This window comes from Chiloscyllium punctatum, chromosome 44 (genome assembly GCF_047496795.1).
Source record: "Chiloscyllium punctatum isolate Juve2018m chromosome 44, sChiPun1.3, whole genome shotgun sequence".
In the NCBI taxonomy this organism is placed as follows: Eukaryota; Metazoa; Chordata; class Chondrichthyes; order Orectolobiformes; family Hemiscylliidae; genus Chiloscyllium; species Chiloscyllium punctatum.
Window position 1 is genome coordinate 34,158,136 of NC_092782.1, and position 19,539 is coordinate 34,177,674.

The 19,539-nt window shown below is 42.3% G+C and overlaps 1 protein-coding gene across 1 annotated transcript in view; it reads right to left on the minus strand.

Moving 5' to 3' along the window:
• LOC140466606 (protein monoglycylase TTLL8-like) overlaps nucleotides 1-19,539 on the minus strand; it is a 72,781-nt gene that overhangs the window by 14,006 nt on the left and 39,236 nt on the right. The window contains exons 8-11 of the mRNA XM_072562055.1: nucleotides 16,845-16,985; nucleotides 14,611-14,797; nucleotides 8,457-8,605; nucleotides 6,810-7,050 (exon numbers count right to left, since the gene is read on the minus strand). Coding sequence (XP_072418156.1) covers nucleotides 6,810-7,050; nucleotides 8,457-8,605; nucleotides 14,611-14,797; nucleotides 16,845-16,985 — 718 coding nt within the window. The remainder of the gene's footprint in view (nucleotides 1-6,809; nucleotides 7,051-8,456; nucleotides 8,606-14,610; nucleotides 14,798-16,844; nucleotides 16,986-19,539) is intronic.

Consider the following 19,539-nt stretch of genomic DNA (forward strand, 5'->3'; position numbering starts at 1 on the left):
ACATGGTGTGCAGGGTGTTCTTGCTAGGTGGATAAAGAACTGGTTGAGCAACAGGAGACAGAGAGTATTAGTTGAAGAGAGTTTCTTGAAATGGAGAAAGGTGACTAGTGGTGTTCCACAGGTATCAGTGCTGGGGCAACTTTTGTTTGTAATATACATAAATGATCTGGAAGAGGGCACTGTTGGTTCGATCAGCAAGTTTATGGATGACACGAAGATTGGTGGAAGAGCAGAATGCATAGGGAACTGTCAAAGAATAGAGGAGGATATAGATAGACTGGAGAGTTGGGCAGAGAAGTGTCAAATGGAGTTCAATCCAGGCAAATGTGAGGTAACGTACTGCGGGAAGCCTAATTCAAGAGCAAACAATAATGTAAACGGAAAAGCCTTGGGAAAACTGATGAGCAGAGATCTCTGGGAGTTCAGGTCCATTGTACTCTGAAGGTTGATGCACAGGTGGATAGAGTGATCAAGAAGGCATATAGTATGCTTGCCTTCATCGGATGGTGTATTGAGTATAACAGCTGGCAGGTCATGTTAAAATTGTACAAAACTTTGGTTCGAACGCATTTAGAATACAGTGTACAGTTCTGGTTGCCACATTACCAAAAGGATGTGGATGTTTTGGAGAGAGTGCAGAGAAGATTTATGAGGATGTTGCCTGGTATGGAAGGTGCTAGCTATGGAGAGAGGTTGATAGGTTAGGATTGTTTACATTAGAAAAAAGAAGATTGTTGGGGGACCTGATTGAGGTCTACAAAATCATGACGGGTATAGACAGGGGAGATAGAGATAAGCTTTGTCCTGGGTGAGGGATTCAATTATGAGACGTCACACTTTCAAGGTGAGAGGTGAAAAGTTTAAGGGGGATACACGTGGCAAGTACTTCACACAGAGGGCAGTAGGTGCCTGGAACGCATTGCCAGCAGAGGAGGTGGAGGCAGGCACGGTAGATGTGTCTGGACAGCTGCTTGAGTAGTGGGGAGCAAAGGGATACAATTGTTTCAGAATTAGGTGACAGGTTTAGACAGTGGATTTAGATTGGCACAGTCTTGGAGGGCCAAAGGGCCTGTTCCTGGGCTGCAAATGTCCTTTGTTCTTTGTACATCTGAATCCTTTTCGTGGACTTGCTCTGGGAACTATTTCTGTTGCCTCTGCAACAATGCTGTCGGTTGTCTGTGCTCTAATCCTGGTCTTTTTTTCTGCTGCTCCTATGCAGCTTCCTGAAATGCTCCGCTTTCTTGAAATGCCTCCTGCCTTGCTAAAACGTCAGAACCACTTCTTCAAAGTGCAAGCAGACCCCAGATGCATTCTGTTGGGCTTCCCAACACTGGTACCCTGACACTGTCCCCAAGCCCCAGATCTCCGCGGAACTGCTAAATCCTAAAGCTGCCTCAGTGCTTCTGTATTCCCTTGAGTAATCCCAGACTCTCCCCACATTGGCACACCTTTCAATCTAGATTAGAGTGGTGCTGTAAAAGCAGAGCAGGTCAGGCAGCATCCATGGAGCAGGAAAATCAACGTTTCGGGCAAAAGCCCTTCATCAGGAATATTCACATTTAATCCCATTGCATGCTTTCAAGCCCCCAGCACCTGAATTCTATCCTGCATGGGTATTTGCAGATCAAACATTCATCCCAAATCCCTCCCAAGCCCTGTTTCCCTCCAGCTATTGCATTAATTAAAATGTTCAGGGACAAATAGGCAGATGGTACAAAGCAAACAAAAAAAATGTCAGCACTAAGCACAGTCAGACAGAGAAGTAAAAGAAGACAACCAGGTTTGCACAGAAAGTGACAAGGGAAAGAAATTATAAAGAAGCAAGTCAACAAGATATAAAACTGAGAGAAAAAAAGTGTCTGTTTTACCCTTATTTTGCCCAGGGCCAAATCCAATTATAATGAAGCAAGTCTATTGACTCATTGTCAGCTGAACCATAGGAAATCCCCTAACATGATTTGTGCTTTGATATATTCCTGATCTTATCACCAAGAAAGGCTGTTATTTCTGTAATATGCATTTCTTGCCTACAATGCCTTTCATAGCTATAATCGCTATTCCTAAATTACAGTTTATGTTCCAATCCCTTAGCGAAACATGTCACAATTAAATTCCTGTTTTGACACGTTCATGATAAAACAGATTTCTTATTCATTCTCAGGTTGTGGGGTGTGGATGTTACTTATGTATTTCAAATGAAGCTTAACTATATGCAAGCATCAAAGGGTGGCTTCTTCTTTCTTCTTTTAAAATTCACTTGAGAGACATGGGCGTCACTGGCTCGGAATCTATTGCCCATCCTTAGTTGTCCTTAAATGGATAGTAGTGAGCTGCCTTGAACTTCTGCAGTCCATGCACTGTAGTAGACCCACAATGCTTTCCAGGAGAAAATTTCAGGATTTTGAAGGAATGACAATATACTTACAAGGCAGGATGGTGAGAGAATTGGAGGGGAACTTGCAGTTGGTGATATTCTCACGTATTTGCTGTCTTTTCACTTCCAGTTGGTAGTGTCATAGGTTCTGAAGATGTAATGTCAGGAGGCTTGGTCAAAATTTCTCCAGTGTGTCTTGTACATGATGCACACTGAATCTTTTTAGAGCTACACTCATCCATGGGGAAGTACTCCATCACACCCCTGACATGTGCCTTGTAGATGTTGGGCAGGTTTTGGGGAGTCAGGAGGTAGATTACTTGCTGCAGCAACCCAAGCTCTGACGTGCTCTTGTACCCATTATGTTTAGAATCCAGTTCGGTTTTAGGTCAATGGTTTCAATGGGGGATTCCATAATGGTCACGCTATTGAATGTCAAGAGACAGTATTTAGATTGTTTCTTATTGGCATTTGTGTGACACGCATGTTACTTGCTACATTTCAGCCAAGCTTGGATATTGTCCAGATCTTGCTGCATTTTGTCATGCAGAAAACATCTTTGATGAACCAGCTGAAGTTACTGGGCCCTGGTATGAGACAAATCAGCTGCAATGGCTTCACTCCTTTCACCATTACCTCAGGTGTTCTCGAGGATCTATCATTCTCATTCTCCCTGTTACTCATCTACATGCTACAGTGTGGAAACAGGCCCTTCAGCCCAACAAGTCCACACCAACCCTCTGGAGAGTAATCCACCCAGACCCATTTCCCTCTGACTAACACACCTAACCAATGGGCAATTGAGCATGGCCAATTCACCTGACCTGCACGTCTTTGGATTGTGGGAGGAAACTGGAGCACCTGGAGGAAACCCACGCAGACACAGGGAGAATGTGCAAACTCCACACAGACAGTCGCCCAAGGCTGGAATCGAACCTGGATCCCTAGTGCTGTGAAGCAGCAGTGCTAACCACTGAGCCACCGTGCCGCCCCAAATGTCATCAAAAGGCAGAGTGTTAGTTCAGCTGAGGAAACACAGTCACCTCACCATCCCCTCCCTTAGCTCCTCCAATAACTACAAAGTGCTTCAAGACGTTAGTCATGGCTCACATCAAATCAAACCTCCCAGCCTTCCTCGAACCCTTGCAATTTGCCTAGCAGCACAATAAGTCCACGGCAAATGCCAATTCCCTGGCCCTATACTCATCACTGCAACATCTGAATAATAAGGTTATCAGGCTTCTACTTAGTGACTACAGCTCTATCTTCTACACTATCATCCCAACAAAACTAATCTCCAAACTCTGACACCTAGGTCTCTGCTCTGCACTTTGCAACTGGATCTTCAGCTTCCTGATGCACAGTCCGCAATCAGTGAAGATAGACAACAGCAGCTCCTCCACGACATTCCTCAACACCAGCACCCTGCAAGGATGCATGATCAGCCTGTATATTCATGACTGTGTGGCCAAATTTCATCTGAGCGTCACCCACAAATTCACTGGATAGCAAACAGTGAGTCAGAATACAGAAAGGAGACAGAATGCTTGGTGTCGTGGTGCAAAGATAACAATCTCTGCCTCAATGTCAGCAGAACTGAAGAACTGATTATCAACTTCAGGAAGAAAGGAGGAGGACACTCCCCTAGCTACATCAAATGGAACTGTGATGGGGAGGGTCGAAAGTGTCAAGTTCCTGGGAATGACAGTCACCTACAATCTGTCCTGGTCCTCCCTCTTGGATGTCATGGTCAAGAAGGCACCACAACGCCTCTTCTTCCTCATGAGGGCTGAGGAAAATTATGTCCATGACCCCATGGACCCTCACCAACTTTTACAGATGCACCATAGAAAGCATTCTAACTGGGTACATCACAGTTTGGGACAGCAACTGCTCTGTCCTGCACCTTAACAAACTACAGAAAGTTGTGTGCACAGCCCGCACCATCACACAAGCCAACCTCCCATCCATGGACTCCACCTACACTTCCCGTTGCTGCAGAAAGGCAACCAACATCAAAGACCCCTCTGACCCCAGTTACACTCTCTACCAACCCCTTCCATCAGGCAGATGATACAAAGGCTTAAACCCACGTACCAACAGGTTCAAGACCAGTTTCTTCCACGTTGTTATTAGACTGCTGAATGAACATCTCCAATTTCAAATTAGATGCTTTTGTACACCTCCTGTGCAGCAGGAACCTTTTATATCTCACAGTGGAGAATCCTTGATACTGACCCAGCTCCCTCAGAGCCAGCTCTCAGAGTGAACAGAATGTCTGACACACCTGTTAATTTTTTTCTTCTTTTTTTTTATTAACCCTCACACTCCCGCCTAATTGCGGTAGTGCTTATTTTTTTTTCCCCAGCACCCATGTTGTGTGTGTGCAGGTGTGAGACACAGTGAAAGACACAAGGTGCAGACACTTCTGTTTATATCTGTCAACCATAGCTCCCTGATTGGACTACATTAACAACTCCAATCAGGGAGCTCATATTCTATGATATCCACCTGGCTGACCTCATTACAATCACTAAACTTAACACATACCAAGTTCCTTACCTCACAGTTGAGTGACGTCGTGATTTTGAAAGTCTCATCTTTGGTTTTCAAGTTCTGCTTTTCCTCATCCCTACCTAACCTTACAAGCCCCACAACCCTATGAGATATCTGTGTTCCTCAAATCTGAGCCTCTTGTGTATCCCAGATTTTAACTATTCCATCATTGATTCAGACACCTTCAGTGCTGAGGCCTTAAATTCAGGAACAGACTCTCTTCACACCTCCCTACTTCTCTGTCCCAATGTCCCCCATTAAGACTCTCCCTAAAAATTATTTCTTTGACCAAGAAAGATTATTACTGTCTTGCATATTCCCACTCTGATCCTCACTGACTCAAATGTCTAAGACTTGCTAGTACAATCAAACATCAAAAATGATGTAAAGAACTATTATTCTCATCATTCATGTCATTTTGCCTCTACTATCCATGTTTTCATGTTTGAACAAAGACCGTAACAATGTCAGAGGCTATTGCACCTGATAGAATGCACTATGGAAGTGGCTGCAGCTTGATAACTCTGTTGGCATCACTTTCCATCAGTTTGCTATTGAAGAGGAGTAGTTAATGTGTCAGTCATTGAGCAATTGATAGCTATTGGCTCATATATATACTGCCTACTATGGACAGAGTATACCTGAACTTAACAGAGAAGGAGCAGAAAAAATCTGGCAAGTTAGCTATTAGATATGAATCTGTAAACATGACTAGTCAGGCTGTTCCTTGACTTGTCTTTGAGATAATACCACCATTATTTCCATCTTTCCCAAGAAATCATATTCTTTCCCTTCTTACTAGAATTCGATTGCAGTCATGGAATGTCTAGCCACTTCAGGGTGAGGCTGAGAGTCAACTATGGCTCCAGGTTTCCTTCCCTAAAGGACATCAGTGAACCAGTTGGGCTTTTACAACAATTCAATAGTTGGTCACCTTTACTGCAATCAAGATATTTCCAGTTTAACTAACGTGATACAGTTTTAAAACTTACATTCTCTCAAATATTCGCCCAAGCCTCTGGATTATCAAAAAGCTATTGAGCTGAAATATTGTATGGACTTTAGTTCCCAATTTCTCTCAGGAGGTGAATGGGAGCCATAGAATTGGGAAGGAAGATAGGAGTAGGGATTTGAAAACCTGCTGCCTTCCCAATTACTGTGCCCTACTCCCAGATGATATTATAAGACAGGAAAGGTTGGGAATGGTTTTCCGGCCAATTAGAGTCCTTAAGTGGCCGCTTTCGTTCCAGTGACTGATATTCAACTAACAGCGGGGAGAGGAGGAACTGGCCTGCACCATGCGGACAATCCGTCCAATAAAAGCTAGCAGCTTCCAGGCTGACTTGAGGAGGGACCTCCTTATTGGAAAGCTAGTAGCCTGTGGAGAGCAACTGTTTACAAAGGCTTCCTCACTCCACTTGCCAGAGCTTGATTAGCTGGCCCTTGTGACCCCAACCAACTCATTAGGATTCCTGGTGCTCCATGCAGCCCTCCTGCATTACCAGAAGTGACCATCCCTCCCAGTGGTGCTATTGGGACTAGCAGCAATTCTGGATGGGATTTCTGTCCTTAAAAAGTCAGAGAAATTTGATTATAGGCAGTTAACTGCCTGAATGACACTAAATTCCATCAGTGCTTCCAATAATGACTCAGCAGGGTTCTCCCTGGCTTTTTAGCTACTGGATGAGGCCACTATTGCCGCCATCAAACAGAGTTTGTTATCTCTCCAAGGATACCATGGATCTGCTGAATTTTTCCAGCATCTTTTGCCTTCATTTCAGATTTCCAGCATCATCGATATTTTGCTTTTTGGGTCAGAAACATGCCATAAATACCTACAAATATGATGGAAACAATTTTATTTTTTTCATTGCTTTACCTGTCTAGGTTTTCCAGTGTGAAAGGCTGTGTGGAAAATCTTAAGTAACAATCCTTATAGAACCAAATGTTTATTGGGTTCCAGTCTGTGACAAGAAACCACAATCTGATGTCGAATTTAGTATCATAAATCAGAAGAGGCTTCTCAATATACTTCTGCACAACCAACTTGGTGTTTTCTAAAGAAGGGTCAAAGTCCTTCAGTTTTAGAAACTTATCCAGCCTGTCTACACATTTTATTCCTGTAATATGAACATTCAAAAAAAATTTCATTAGGAAGGCTCCAGGGTAATGAGGATTTTAAACATTTTCTAACTCTCTTGTCGTTTAGTAGTACTTGTTTGAATATTACTGAAATAAAAGACATTTGGTGAAGCTTTTCATCATGCACTCATCAAGAAAACTCACAAGAACTAAATGTAAATAAGTGAAAATGCATTATTCTGGTGGTTTGTAGAATAAAGAAAATCAATATTTGAGAAAAATAACCATCTTATTACTACTTCACAGGACTTCACAGTAGACCTTTTTGGAAAGTATTTTCAAAAAAAGAAAGTCTGACATCCCAATTTTAGGGAGTTTAATCACTCTAACCTTACTGCCTTTGATAGTATGATCCATAAAATAGCCATGAGCATATAGACTAGGCTTCTAATGATATTACTAGTAATGGAACTGACACTATGAAATATTTGCATTAGTTGTTTCATGCAGTTTAAAGGTCATTTAGAAAATGCTTACAAACAGCCATCAACCGGTTAAATTATAATGAGCCACGTCAGTGTAACTGATTCTTAAAACTGATATGAGCTTGATAAATGGTGCCCTATTTTCTAGGAAATGCTAGTCAAACCGGACAAGCTAACAGTCCTTTCACAAAGCAATCGTACGTTATCTGCCATTGTTATGTACTGTAATTCAAGAATTATTGAATGATTCATTATTGAACATATATTAATATGTTCCTTTTCAATATTTGTGCTGCTGACCTGGAGACATTGATAGTGCTAGTCCTTCAACTTTAAATAATTTAGAGACCTTTTAACCTGAACCTAAATCAGGGAGGACCAGGAAGGCTGGTAACCAGCAATTGGAAGGAAGACAACGACATCCAGAGTAATTTGAATTTATTCTTTTCTGGGAGGAACAGGAATTGGTGTGCACTAATAAAGAAAGTCATGGCTAATCCTTTCCCAAAAACCCCTCCTTGTAACTTACCAGGTTAGTAGAGAACCTTCCATTACAATGGCTTGCACTCTCTGGCCACATGAACTCTGCCAACTGGCTAAGGTGTTGCTTTTCACCCGCTTAGAGTAGGTCGCCAACTTGCAGCTAATTCCCAAAACTTAAAATAAACTACTCCTGAGATTTAAACTAGTGAGCACAGTTTGCATTTGTTTATGAGCCCTTGTCTGCTTGAAAACTGCTAGACGTTAAAACAATCCTATTATTAATACATGCTTGATGTTCTGCAGAAATATGTCGGTTTGGTTTGGTCAGTCTCTCCAGACAATGAAATACTAATGTTGACACTTCTCGACAGGTGTTTCCAGCTATACAGCCATTAGTTTTCTTTACATCGCGTCCTCTGTTTCACTCAGAACTATAACCATGTGAATGGCACCAACCAAAATTGACTGAATGTTACCTCGGCCCTGTGACTTTGCAGCTGGTTTGACAATCCAGATGTTTCTGATACCATCAATTTCCAACTGTGGACGTACTGATTTTAGTCTATTCAGAATGTTCTGGCAATCAACCAAATAATTCTGTGAACCAGGAATTGTAGCTTCATTGCTGAAGAAACACAAATGAAAAGGAAGAAGAATAATCTAGACGCCTCAAAACATGAATGCATTTGATATGGTCTCTATATGGTGTTATAATCTTATATGTTCATAACAATAGATATATTCAGATATTCAGCTTCAGAGGAAGATACTTGACCTATTTTGAACACATGTCAGTGCCTGAGTTCAAACAGAAGGGCTGGTTAACCACAACTTAAGCATGACATTTTACTTTTCACTTAACAAACAGATATCAGAGGTTTCAAGTACAGATAAGATTCATAATCAGATGGTCTTGTTTATACACAGCAGGGCAGCACCTTGTTTAAAAAGAAAACAAGTCAACGAAAGCAGTTGCTCTGGAAAAGAGAAAAATATTTGCAGAGAAATGGAAATTTGCTGATACTGCAGCACCTGCCCACTGGGAAGACTTTCACACAGATATTATGAAAATGAACCTTGCATATTCACCTTGTTTAGATTAGATACCCTACAGTGTGAAACAGGCCCTTTGGCCCAACAAGTCCACACCGACCCTCTGAAGAGTAACCCACCCAGTCCCATTTCCCTCTGACTAATGCACCTAACACTATGGGCAATTTAGCATGGCCAACTCACTTGACCTGCACATCTTTGGACTGTGGGAGGAAACCGGAGCACCCAGAGGAAACCCACGCAGAGAGTGGGAGAATGTGCAAACTCCACACAGACAGTCGCCCAAGGCTGTAATTCTTCACCATCAAATTAAAATCTACAACTGGATTGTAAGTCATGAGTAGAAAGTGAAATCTCTTCTTCTAGCCAGGTGCACAACCTCAAAAACAGTGCTGCACAAATGTTTGTGCACTGTGACCCCATTTCAAGGCTTGCAAATTCTCCTCTTGCCTCTGGGAGAGCAAATCAGGATCAGGGTGGTGAGTGGCTTGGAGGAGAACTGACTGTGTTCCTATGCACTTCTCTTCTAGATGATAGTGATCATGGGTTTGGAAGAAGCTGCCTAGGGAACCTTGTTGAGTTTCCGCAGTGTATTTTGTAGCTGGTAGACACTGCTGCTACATAGTGAAAATGCTAGTGGGAGCGAATATTTGTGGATGTGGTCAGGCCTGGTAAAGGCAGCAGTTTTTCTTCCCTTGAGGGCACCAGTCAGCCAGAGGGGATTTTACAAAAATCAAGAGTGATTTCATGCTCATTATATTTTTAATTCCTGGTATTTATTGAATTTAAATTCCACCATCTGCTATGGTGGGATACAAACTCTGGTCCCCCGAACATTATCTGGGTTTCTGGATTTCTTGTCCAGCAATAATGCAACTATGCAATTCAATTGTTTCTGTCTCTGTGCAGATAAAGTCTTACCTGCTATCATTTCCAACACTTTGATTTTTATTTTATATATCCAACATCCAGAGCTTGTAGTATTTGTACTAAATTTATTGTATTAAATATCCAATACACTGCCAAATCAAGCAGCCTGGGTGACAGGCTTAACAGAGATAGACAAAAGTCAGGGGCAATTGAAAGGAAGCAAGGGGTTCCTGGGGTGGGATGCAGGTTGTGGAGAGATCCGTGATGGGAGACATCACAATCCTCAGTAGCACTCTCCCACCAATTCTATTTCGTTCTCTGCAGGGATGCCAGCACTTTGATTACCCTTGCAAGAGAGAAGTAAGGGAACTTCCTCTCAGAGAACCAGGCATCCCACACAAATGCCTTCCTGCAGTTCAAAGGATTTAAGTAATACCAGTTGGTTTGCAGATGTCAGCAGCAAGTCAGTATCTTTTCCGATATGACGACTGTACCTGATAATAAGTTGAGCGCAAAGCCGGGCACGTAACTCCTGCTGCAGCCTGCTGAAGTAACTGCCTTTTTCACACACATAGCTGTGCCAAAGCCTGCTGATATGATCGATGCCTTCCTGCACGGAGGGTCAAATGCCTGGTGATTTACTTGACCTTCTTTCTTTCATTATATTCCCCCTTGACTATGCAATCTATTAGTTTGGACATGTTGAAATCAACCCTCTTCATTGGCATTAGTGGCTATAGCTTGCAGTAAATGTCATCTGGCTGTCATGGGCCTTTTATGCTTTTTAACATAAAATCAATATCAGTTCTGCTGAATTTCTGTGATTATTTTGTTTATAGCCTGCTTCCAATATTGAACCATCTTTGGGGAGTGAAGTTAACACATTAACTTATACCTTAATATAATGCTTTGCAATTGATTTTATTATCAATCAATTGTATGTTCGAACCATACTATAATACAAGAGCTCCCAACACTCAAAGAATTTCTTTTCTATCCATTCAAGGTAGGTTTTGAAGGTGAAAGGACAAACTCATCACAACAAGTTGTGCTGTGCTCAATTAAATAGTTTTGCAATTTGTGATCATATACCAGGGGTTTGGGCATGCAAGACTCACAACAAGACACAAGAATCAGAGAACAGAATCACAGAATACCTCTAGTGAGGAAGCAGGCCATTCAGCCCATCGAGACCACATCGAACCTCCGAAGAGCGTCCCAACCAGCCCCAACCCCCCCTCTCTGTAACCCTGTATTTTTATCTTGGCTAGCCCATCCACCTACATATCTCTGGACATTGCAGGACAATTTAGCACAGCCAATCCACCTAATCTGCACATCATAGGAGCGTGGGAGGAAACCAGAGGAAACCCATACGCAGACATGGGGAGAATGTGCAAGCTCCACACTTTTTTTTAATTTCAAAAATATACTTTATTCATAAATACTTTGATGATCTATACAACTGGACATGCCATACATATGTAAACATTCCATTTCTTTGCATACCGAAACAGAGTAATCACTTCTATTTACAGGTCTGTACGATTTTTAGCTGAGGCGTCAGCAGAGCCCAAATGACTGAGTGGGCCCCCTGTTCTTCTTAGGCAGGCAGACGTTACATGGTGATCTTTCCCCACCGCGCCTTGGCGGCAGCAGCCCCAAGCTTCAGCGCGTCCCTCAACACGTAGTCCTGGACCTTGGAATGTGCCAGTCTGCAACACTCAGTCGGGGTCGACTCCTTCAGCTGGAAGATCAACAGGTTTTGGACCGCCCAGAGAGCGTCCTTCACCGAGTTGATGATCCTCCAGGCACAGTTGATGTTCGTCTCGGTGTGCGTCCCGGGGACCAGGCCGTAGAGCACTGAGTCCTGCGTCACGGCGCTGCTCGGGACGAACCCCGACAAACACCACTGCATTCCTCTTCAGACTTCTTCTGCGTAGGCACATTCCAGAAGAAGGTGTGTGACAGTCTCGTCCCCCCCCCCCCACAGCCGCTTCGAGGGCAGCGTACGGTGCGGCTGAGAGTCCAGGCGTGCATAAAGGATCTCACAGGCAGAGCCCTTCTCACCACCAGCCAAGCCATGTCTTGGTGCTTGTTGGAAAGTTCTGGCAATGAGGCATTCTGCCAAATGGCTTTGACAGTCTGCTCAGGGAACTGCTTGATAGGATCCACCGTCTCATTTTCCTGAAGGGTCTCAAGGACACTACGTGCTGACCACTTCCTGATGGACTTGTGGTCAAAGGTGTTTTTCTTCATAAACTTCTCCACGAAGGACAGGTGATACAGAACGGTCCAACTACTCGGAGCGTTCCGCGGCAGCGAGGCCAGGCCCATCCTTCGCAACACCAGGGACAGGTAGAACCTCAGTACGCAGTGACACTTGGTGTTTGCATACCGGGGGTCCACGCACAGCTTGACGCAGCCACACACAAAGGTGGCCATCAGGGTGAGGCTGGCATTGGGTGTATTTTTTCCCCCGTTGCCCAGATCTTTGTACAGCGAGTCCCTTCGGACCCGATCCATCTTTGACCTCCATATAAACTGGAAGATGGCCCGGGTGACTGCAGCGGCACAGGTTCTGGGAATATGTGCAGGCTCCGCACAGATGGTTACCTGAGGGTGGAATCAAACCCGGGTCCCTGGTCTGAAGCAATAGTGCTGACCACTGAGCTGCAGTGCTGCCCTTGTACAGTATAATGTGTTCAAATATGCACAACTAGCAGTTGAAACCCTTCAGTGACAGTGTTAAAGATCAACATGTGCCTATTAATGTACTAGTAATATAGTACTCTAGGGATCAAAATGCAGCCAGGAAAACTTGTGTCCAAAAGATATGAATGCAAAACACACTTAGGACCTGTACAGCTTCTCCTGCTGAATACCGGTCCAGCCTGTGTTATTACAACATAATAAGAAATTAAACAAGCAAAAGGTTTAATGGTAGAAATACGAACAACAACAGTGACAAAACAAACTCTAATCACACTCACACTAGATGCTTTGGATGTGCTAAGTTTATGCAAAGCTGACTTATTTAAGTTATGATTTGGAGATGCCGGTGTTGGACTGGGGTGTACAAAGTTAAAATCACACAACACCAGGTTATAGTCCAACAGGTTTAATTGGAAACACACTAGCTTTCGGAGCGTCGCTCCTTCATCAGGTGATAGTGGAGGGCTCAATCCTAACACACAGAATTTACAGCAAAAATTTACAGTGTGAATTTACAGTGTAACTGAAATTATACATTGAAAAATTGATTGTTTCATGAATACCATGATAGTTTCACTTCTTTCATGTGTAAATCACAAAACCTTTCTTTTAAAGTTGCATTCTCGGGTTAGCTGTTAACAATGGTGATAGTTAGACAATATGTTGAAGGTGTTAGCCCCCTGTGTTCTCTGTCTATGCCATGATGTTTAGATTGATTCTAATCTAAAAAGTGAGATAATGGAGCTTTACATGAATTCATGCAATTTTTGAGTTCAGAGTTTTACATGAATGCATGCAGTTTTTGAGCTCAAAATAGCTATCACCCATTGTTAACAGCTAACCTGAGAATGCAACTTATAAAAAAAGGTTTTGTGATTTACACATGAAAGAAATGAAACTATCATGGTATTCAAACAGATGAAACACTTAACAATCAATTTTCCAATGTATTATTTCAGTTGCATCACACTGTAAATATTTGCTATAAATTCTGTGTGTTAAGATTGAGCCCACCACTATCACCTGATGAAGGAGCGACAGTCCGAAAGCTAGTGTGCTTCCAATTAAACCTGTTGGACTATAACCTGGTGTTGTGTGATTTTTAACTTATTTAAATTAATTAGATTAGATTACTTACAGTGTGGAAACAGGCCCTTCGGCCCAACAAGTCCACACTGACCCGCTGAAGCGCAACCCACCCATACCCCTACATCTACCCCTTACCTAACACTACGGGCAATTTAGCGTGGCCAATTCACCTGACCTGCACATCTTTGGACGGTGGGAGGAAACCGGAGCACCCGGAGGAAACCCACGCAGACACGGGGAGAATGTGCAAACTCCACACAGTCAGTCGCCTGAGGCGGGAATTGAACCCGGGTCTCTGGCTCTGTGAGGCAGCAGTGCTAGCACAAAGAAGAGAATAAGCAAGTTAAATAATTGTACATGAAATGTACCAACCAAAATTGCTGTACTTTAATATTCAATGTTTAATGATGTGGGTAAATAAATGACACAGACATATTTTCTGCTGATTTACGGCTTTTAAATCTTTTTCCACTTCTGTTACTCTTCAGCAAGGTTACAGCAAGAGGTCAGAGTGAATCCAAAATGGAAATTCACGGCCAAAGTTAACAGAGAAAAATGGAAAACATACAATGTAAAAACAGACCACGCTAGTATTACAAATGCTGAGGTAAGTGAGTGCATGTTACTGGTGGGATTAGGAGCAGATGATGTCTAACTAGAGTATAAATTAAGAACCAGTTTCCCACAGGAAAGGGACTAGTCTATAAAGAGTATAATGACCTCTATTTATATTGGACTAGGAAATATGTATAAAGCTTTGTGGAAAGGTGCCCAGTTCTTGTTCCCTTCTTTACCAGGTAAATAATTACCGTATTAACAGACCATTCATCCATCACACCAGTGCAAGCTGAGAAAATGTCTATTCAATTCAAATAATAATTATTACAGCTTGTGCTTACTTACCGAATGAGGGAGTAATGTTGTTCAATTAGATTTGCCCAATCCTTTTGGCTAAGTATTGGTGAGATGTTCACTTCAAAATATTTTCCAGCACGCATCAGAGTTTGCAAAAACTCTTCACACACCTTGATAGCAGTTTCGATGAGTGCGGTGGATAACTGACATGCTGTTTTGTGGGGCTTTCCAGAATCTGAGAAAGGGCAAATAAATATTCCATAAAGTAGAATGTACTGTGGCTGATTATTTTGGAATTAACAATAGGGTTGGGTATTGCAATCATGAAATCTTGTATACAGTTTGAAACGCAAGATTCTAAAGGTTGTGTATAAAGAGCATTAAACTCAAACCAGTGGAATACGCAGCCAAGAGGAGACGGCTTGATCAAGAGAATGATCATGCACTGGGTCCATAGAATCTTAGAATCCTACACTGTGGAAGCAGCACATTTGGCCCATCAAGTCCATACCTATCATCTGAAAAACATCCCATCCAGATTCACCCTGCTACCCTATCCCTAAAACCCTGCATTCCCATGTCTAATCCACCTAACTTGTCTCTCCCTGGACATCCAGAGGAACCCCACACATACATGAGAAGAATGTGCAAATTCCACCCAGCCAGTTGACCAAGGCTGGATTCGCTGGCACTGTGAGGCAGCTGTGCTAACCACTGAACTACCGTGCCAACCAATTGAGCGAACATGCCATTTGGGTATTTAGAGAGGGGGACAGAGAGGGATTCAGGGAGGATAGAAACAGTAATATTGTCATAGTGAGATGCACACAGCAGGTCTGAGTTCTGTAACAAAGGAACAAGGATTGGCAATTGTGCCCCCGAGCCTATTCTCTGAACACCTGCCTTGGCTGGGGTCTAACCTAGCCCCTCCTGTGTGGCACACAAGAGGCCTGATCCTGAGGCCCTTGTGTTCCCTGATAAAAGTTTGCTTTCAATCTGTGATTTTTGATGAATTTCAATATAACTTAATATAAACCATTTTCTTATAGAAGCAAAATACAGTGGATACTTGAAATCGAAAGTGCTGGCGAAACTCAACAGGTCTGGCAAGATCTGTGGAGAGAGAAACAGAGTTCATGTTTCCAATCTGATATGATTCTTCTCTAGAACTTGTAAGGAGAGTACAAAGAATCTGCCAAGGGATATAAATATCGAAGGTTGTGAGTGGGCAAAGAAAATGGGTAGTACGCAGGAAGATTTGAGGTTGTCCACTTTGACAAGAATAACAGAAAAACAGAACTTATTTAAAAGAGAGAGAATGCTGAATGCTGAAGCATCCGGTGTCTACATACAAAATGTTAGCATGCATGTGTAATGAGTAATTAGGAAGGTAAATAGTCCTAATTTCCTTTGGACTGCCATATCTAGGTGAATGTCTTTTTCAATGCAAGGCATTTCGGGACTGCCAACCCTTGATCTGGTGCACAGTGTCCTTTTAATTATCACATTGGCAGTGATCCTAAGGTATTCTAGCAGTAGTCAATACTTCTACTTACAGCAAGTGGGATAATCAAGCTAGCATTGGACAAGAGGGGCACTGCAGAGGCTTGATGTGTCATTAATGAGCCAGGTTTCGGATGAGGGCATGAAAAAGTCCGCTAGGCCTCAGGGAGACAAACCCTCCATGAAACTCGACAAAAAAGCCACTTCACTGATTTCTTGCAATTTTCAGTGCTTGGTGTTTATTGTAAGGGGGACTAGGTAAAAAAAGTAGAAAAGTCTTGCTGCTGCTATTGAATTGCTGAAACAACACATGAAGTACTATGAAGAGTTGTGGTCTCCTTACTTAAGGAGATGTGCACTTTTATTAGACACAGTTCGAAGAAAGTTCACTAGCCTGATTCCCGTGGAAGAAAGAGTTGTATTATGAAGAATGGTTGAGTAGGTTTGTCTGCACTCATTGGGCTGAGAGGAATGAGAAATGATCTTACTGAACTTTAAGATTTTGTAGAGATGTATGGTACATGCTTGGAGGATATCTCCTCTTAAGGTTGTATCTAGAACGAGGGGTCAGAACTTTACAATCGTTAAAATGGAGAGGAGGAAAGATTTCCTAATTGTTAGGCTTTACAATTTCCTTCCACAAAGAGCCAAAAAGAGACCAGGACATTGAACGTAATCACGGGTATGTGAAACTGATTATTGATTGACAAGGTTATGTAGGATATCAAAAAATGAACTCTTTGCTGAATCTGAACCGATAAAGAAACAGTGTATTTTACCTGTTACCAAGGTTGCTTTAGGTCCTTCAGTATCATTTGTATTCATCTGACCTTGTTCAGTGCCTGAACTTTGCGGAGCATTTGCAGAATTGTAAATTACCCATTTCAATATGCTGATTGCACCGGTAAGCCTGAAGTCATCTGAAAGCAACATTATCTGTTTTTAGACTGGAATTATTTGTAAGCACAGTAAAACAAATGTGTATTCTCTACTTCTCATTACCTGTTTCAGTAAATTTATAGAGTTATATCACAGAAATGTTGAGCATGGAAATAGACCCTTCGGTCCAGTCCAAATCATCCATACCAACCAGATATCACAACCTATCTGCCAGCACTTGGCCCATATTCCTCTAAACCCTTCCTATTCATATATTCATTCAGATGCCTTTTAAATGTTGTAATTGCACCAGCCTCCACCACTTCCTCTGGCAGCTCATTCCATACGTGCAGCACCCTCTGAGTGAAAAACATGCCCCTTTAGGTCCCTTTCAAATTTTTTGTCTCTCATTCTAAACCCTCTAGTTCTGTACTCCCCCCACCCCAGGGAAAAGACCTTATCTATCTACCCTATCCATGCCCTGCATGATTTTATAAACATCTATAAGGTCACCCATCAGCCTCCAGCACTCCAGGGAAAACAGCCCCAGCTTATTCAGCCTCTCCCTGTAGCTCAAACCCTCCAACCCTGGCAACATTCTTGTCAATCTTTTCAATTTTTAATTTTCACAACCTCCTTCCAATAGAAGACGCGGGGGGGAAGGAGACCAGAATTGCACACAATATTCCAAAAGTTGCCTAACCAATGTCATGTACAGCCGCAACATGACCTCCCAACTCCTATACTTAGTGCTCTGACCAATAAAGGAAAGCATACTAAATGCCTTCTTCACTATCCTATCTACCTGCAACTCCACTTTCAAGGAGTTATGAACCTGCACCCCAAGGTCTCTTTGTTCACCAACACTCCCCAGGACCTTACCATTAAATGTATAAGTCCTGCTCCAATTTGTCTTTCCAAAACGCAGCATCTCACATTATCTGAATTAAACTTCACCTGCCACTCCTCAGCCTATTGGCCCTATGCTGGAAGTTTTTGAAGAAAGCAGTGATGGGTTTGTCAAATCATTTTTACTTCTTTGTCACATTGTGTGACAGTACTTAGTTTATTGATAGCTGATAAATTTGGATTGCTATCCATAAACAAAAGTGAGCTCCAATTCCTACTAAGTCATAAAGACTCAGTGATCAACTCTGGGGCTGATATCAAACAAATTAATCTTAGAAATGTTGAAGGCTCTGGAAATTTCCCTCCAATAATACTGTGCATTGAGAGTACACCCCTGTGACTATAACTTGGGCTGCTCTATATAGTGATGGGCAATAAATGGCAGCAATGCCAACATCCCAGAAGAGAATTAAGAAAACCATTGATTGTGTTCCTCCGATAGATTTAAGCCTGCATGTCTTTCCTTTCACAGATTCAATCCAGCCCAGGTTGACTTGAGCATTGGGCGTCTGTATTGTAATTTTTGAAGGTAGGCTGCTAGTATTCCAAGGTCTTTGCATCTCTAGTTTAACCTAAACACCATAAGACACAAGGGCAGAAGTAGGCAACTCAGCCCATTAAGTCTGAACTGGCATTCAGTGAGGTCATGCTAAGCTTATAAACCTCAAATCTACTTAACCCACAATCCTTGATTCCCTTATTGATCAAAACATGTCTATCTGAGCCTTGGATACACTTAATGATCCAGCCTTTAAAGCCCTCAGTGGTAAGGAATGCCACAGATTCACTACAAGCTGAGAGAAGGAATTTCTCCTCATTTGTGTCATAACTGGATGAGCCCTCACTCGGAGATTATGCCCTTTGGTTCTCGACTCTCCCTCAAGAACAGAAAAAAATCAATAATTTTTGCATCTACCCTGTCAAATCCCTGAAAAATCTTTAATGTTTCAGTAAGGCTGTCTCATTTTTCTCTAAACTTCAACAAGTTCAAGCCTAAACTACTCAGCCTTTCTCTATAAGAAAATCTCTGCAGGCCTGGGATCAACCTTGTGAACCTTCTGTGGGCTGCCTCCTTTGATAAGGGAATCAAAACTGTTCACAGTGTTCCTGGTATGGTCTAACTCGTGTCTCTTACAGTTTTAGCAAGACTTCCCTAATTTTATAACATAGAGTTATTCTCCCTCGCTCTCACTCCTGTAAAATTCTTTATTTTCACTAAGATGTACATTATACTGAATACAGCCGTCCAGTACAGTTTCTCCCTTCTGCTCTGCTTTGAACCTTAGTCACATGTCTCTCTCTTCATATCAAAAAAGCATCATCATTTACAACATCATGAGCACACTCATTTCCCATTATACTGCAGTTTGTCTTAAGAGGTAGGAAGGTTTTGCTAATTGTATAATTCAGACAAAAGAACAGGAAGGTGCTTCACATTTAGGTGTTTTCCTGTGAATGTGTTAAACTTTAACCAAAGATCAACAATATTTTCATTATGCCTCAGGTTCTTACCAAACTTTATCATGATAAAAAGTTAGGAACAAAATGCAGAACAAAAGCATTCACAAAATTCATGAATAGGAAGGGTTTAGATGGACATGGGCCAAATGCTGGCAAATGGGACTAGATTAATTTAGGATATCTGGTCGGTATGGATGAGTTGGATCAAAGGGTCTGTTTCCGTGC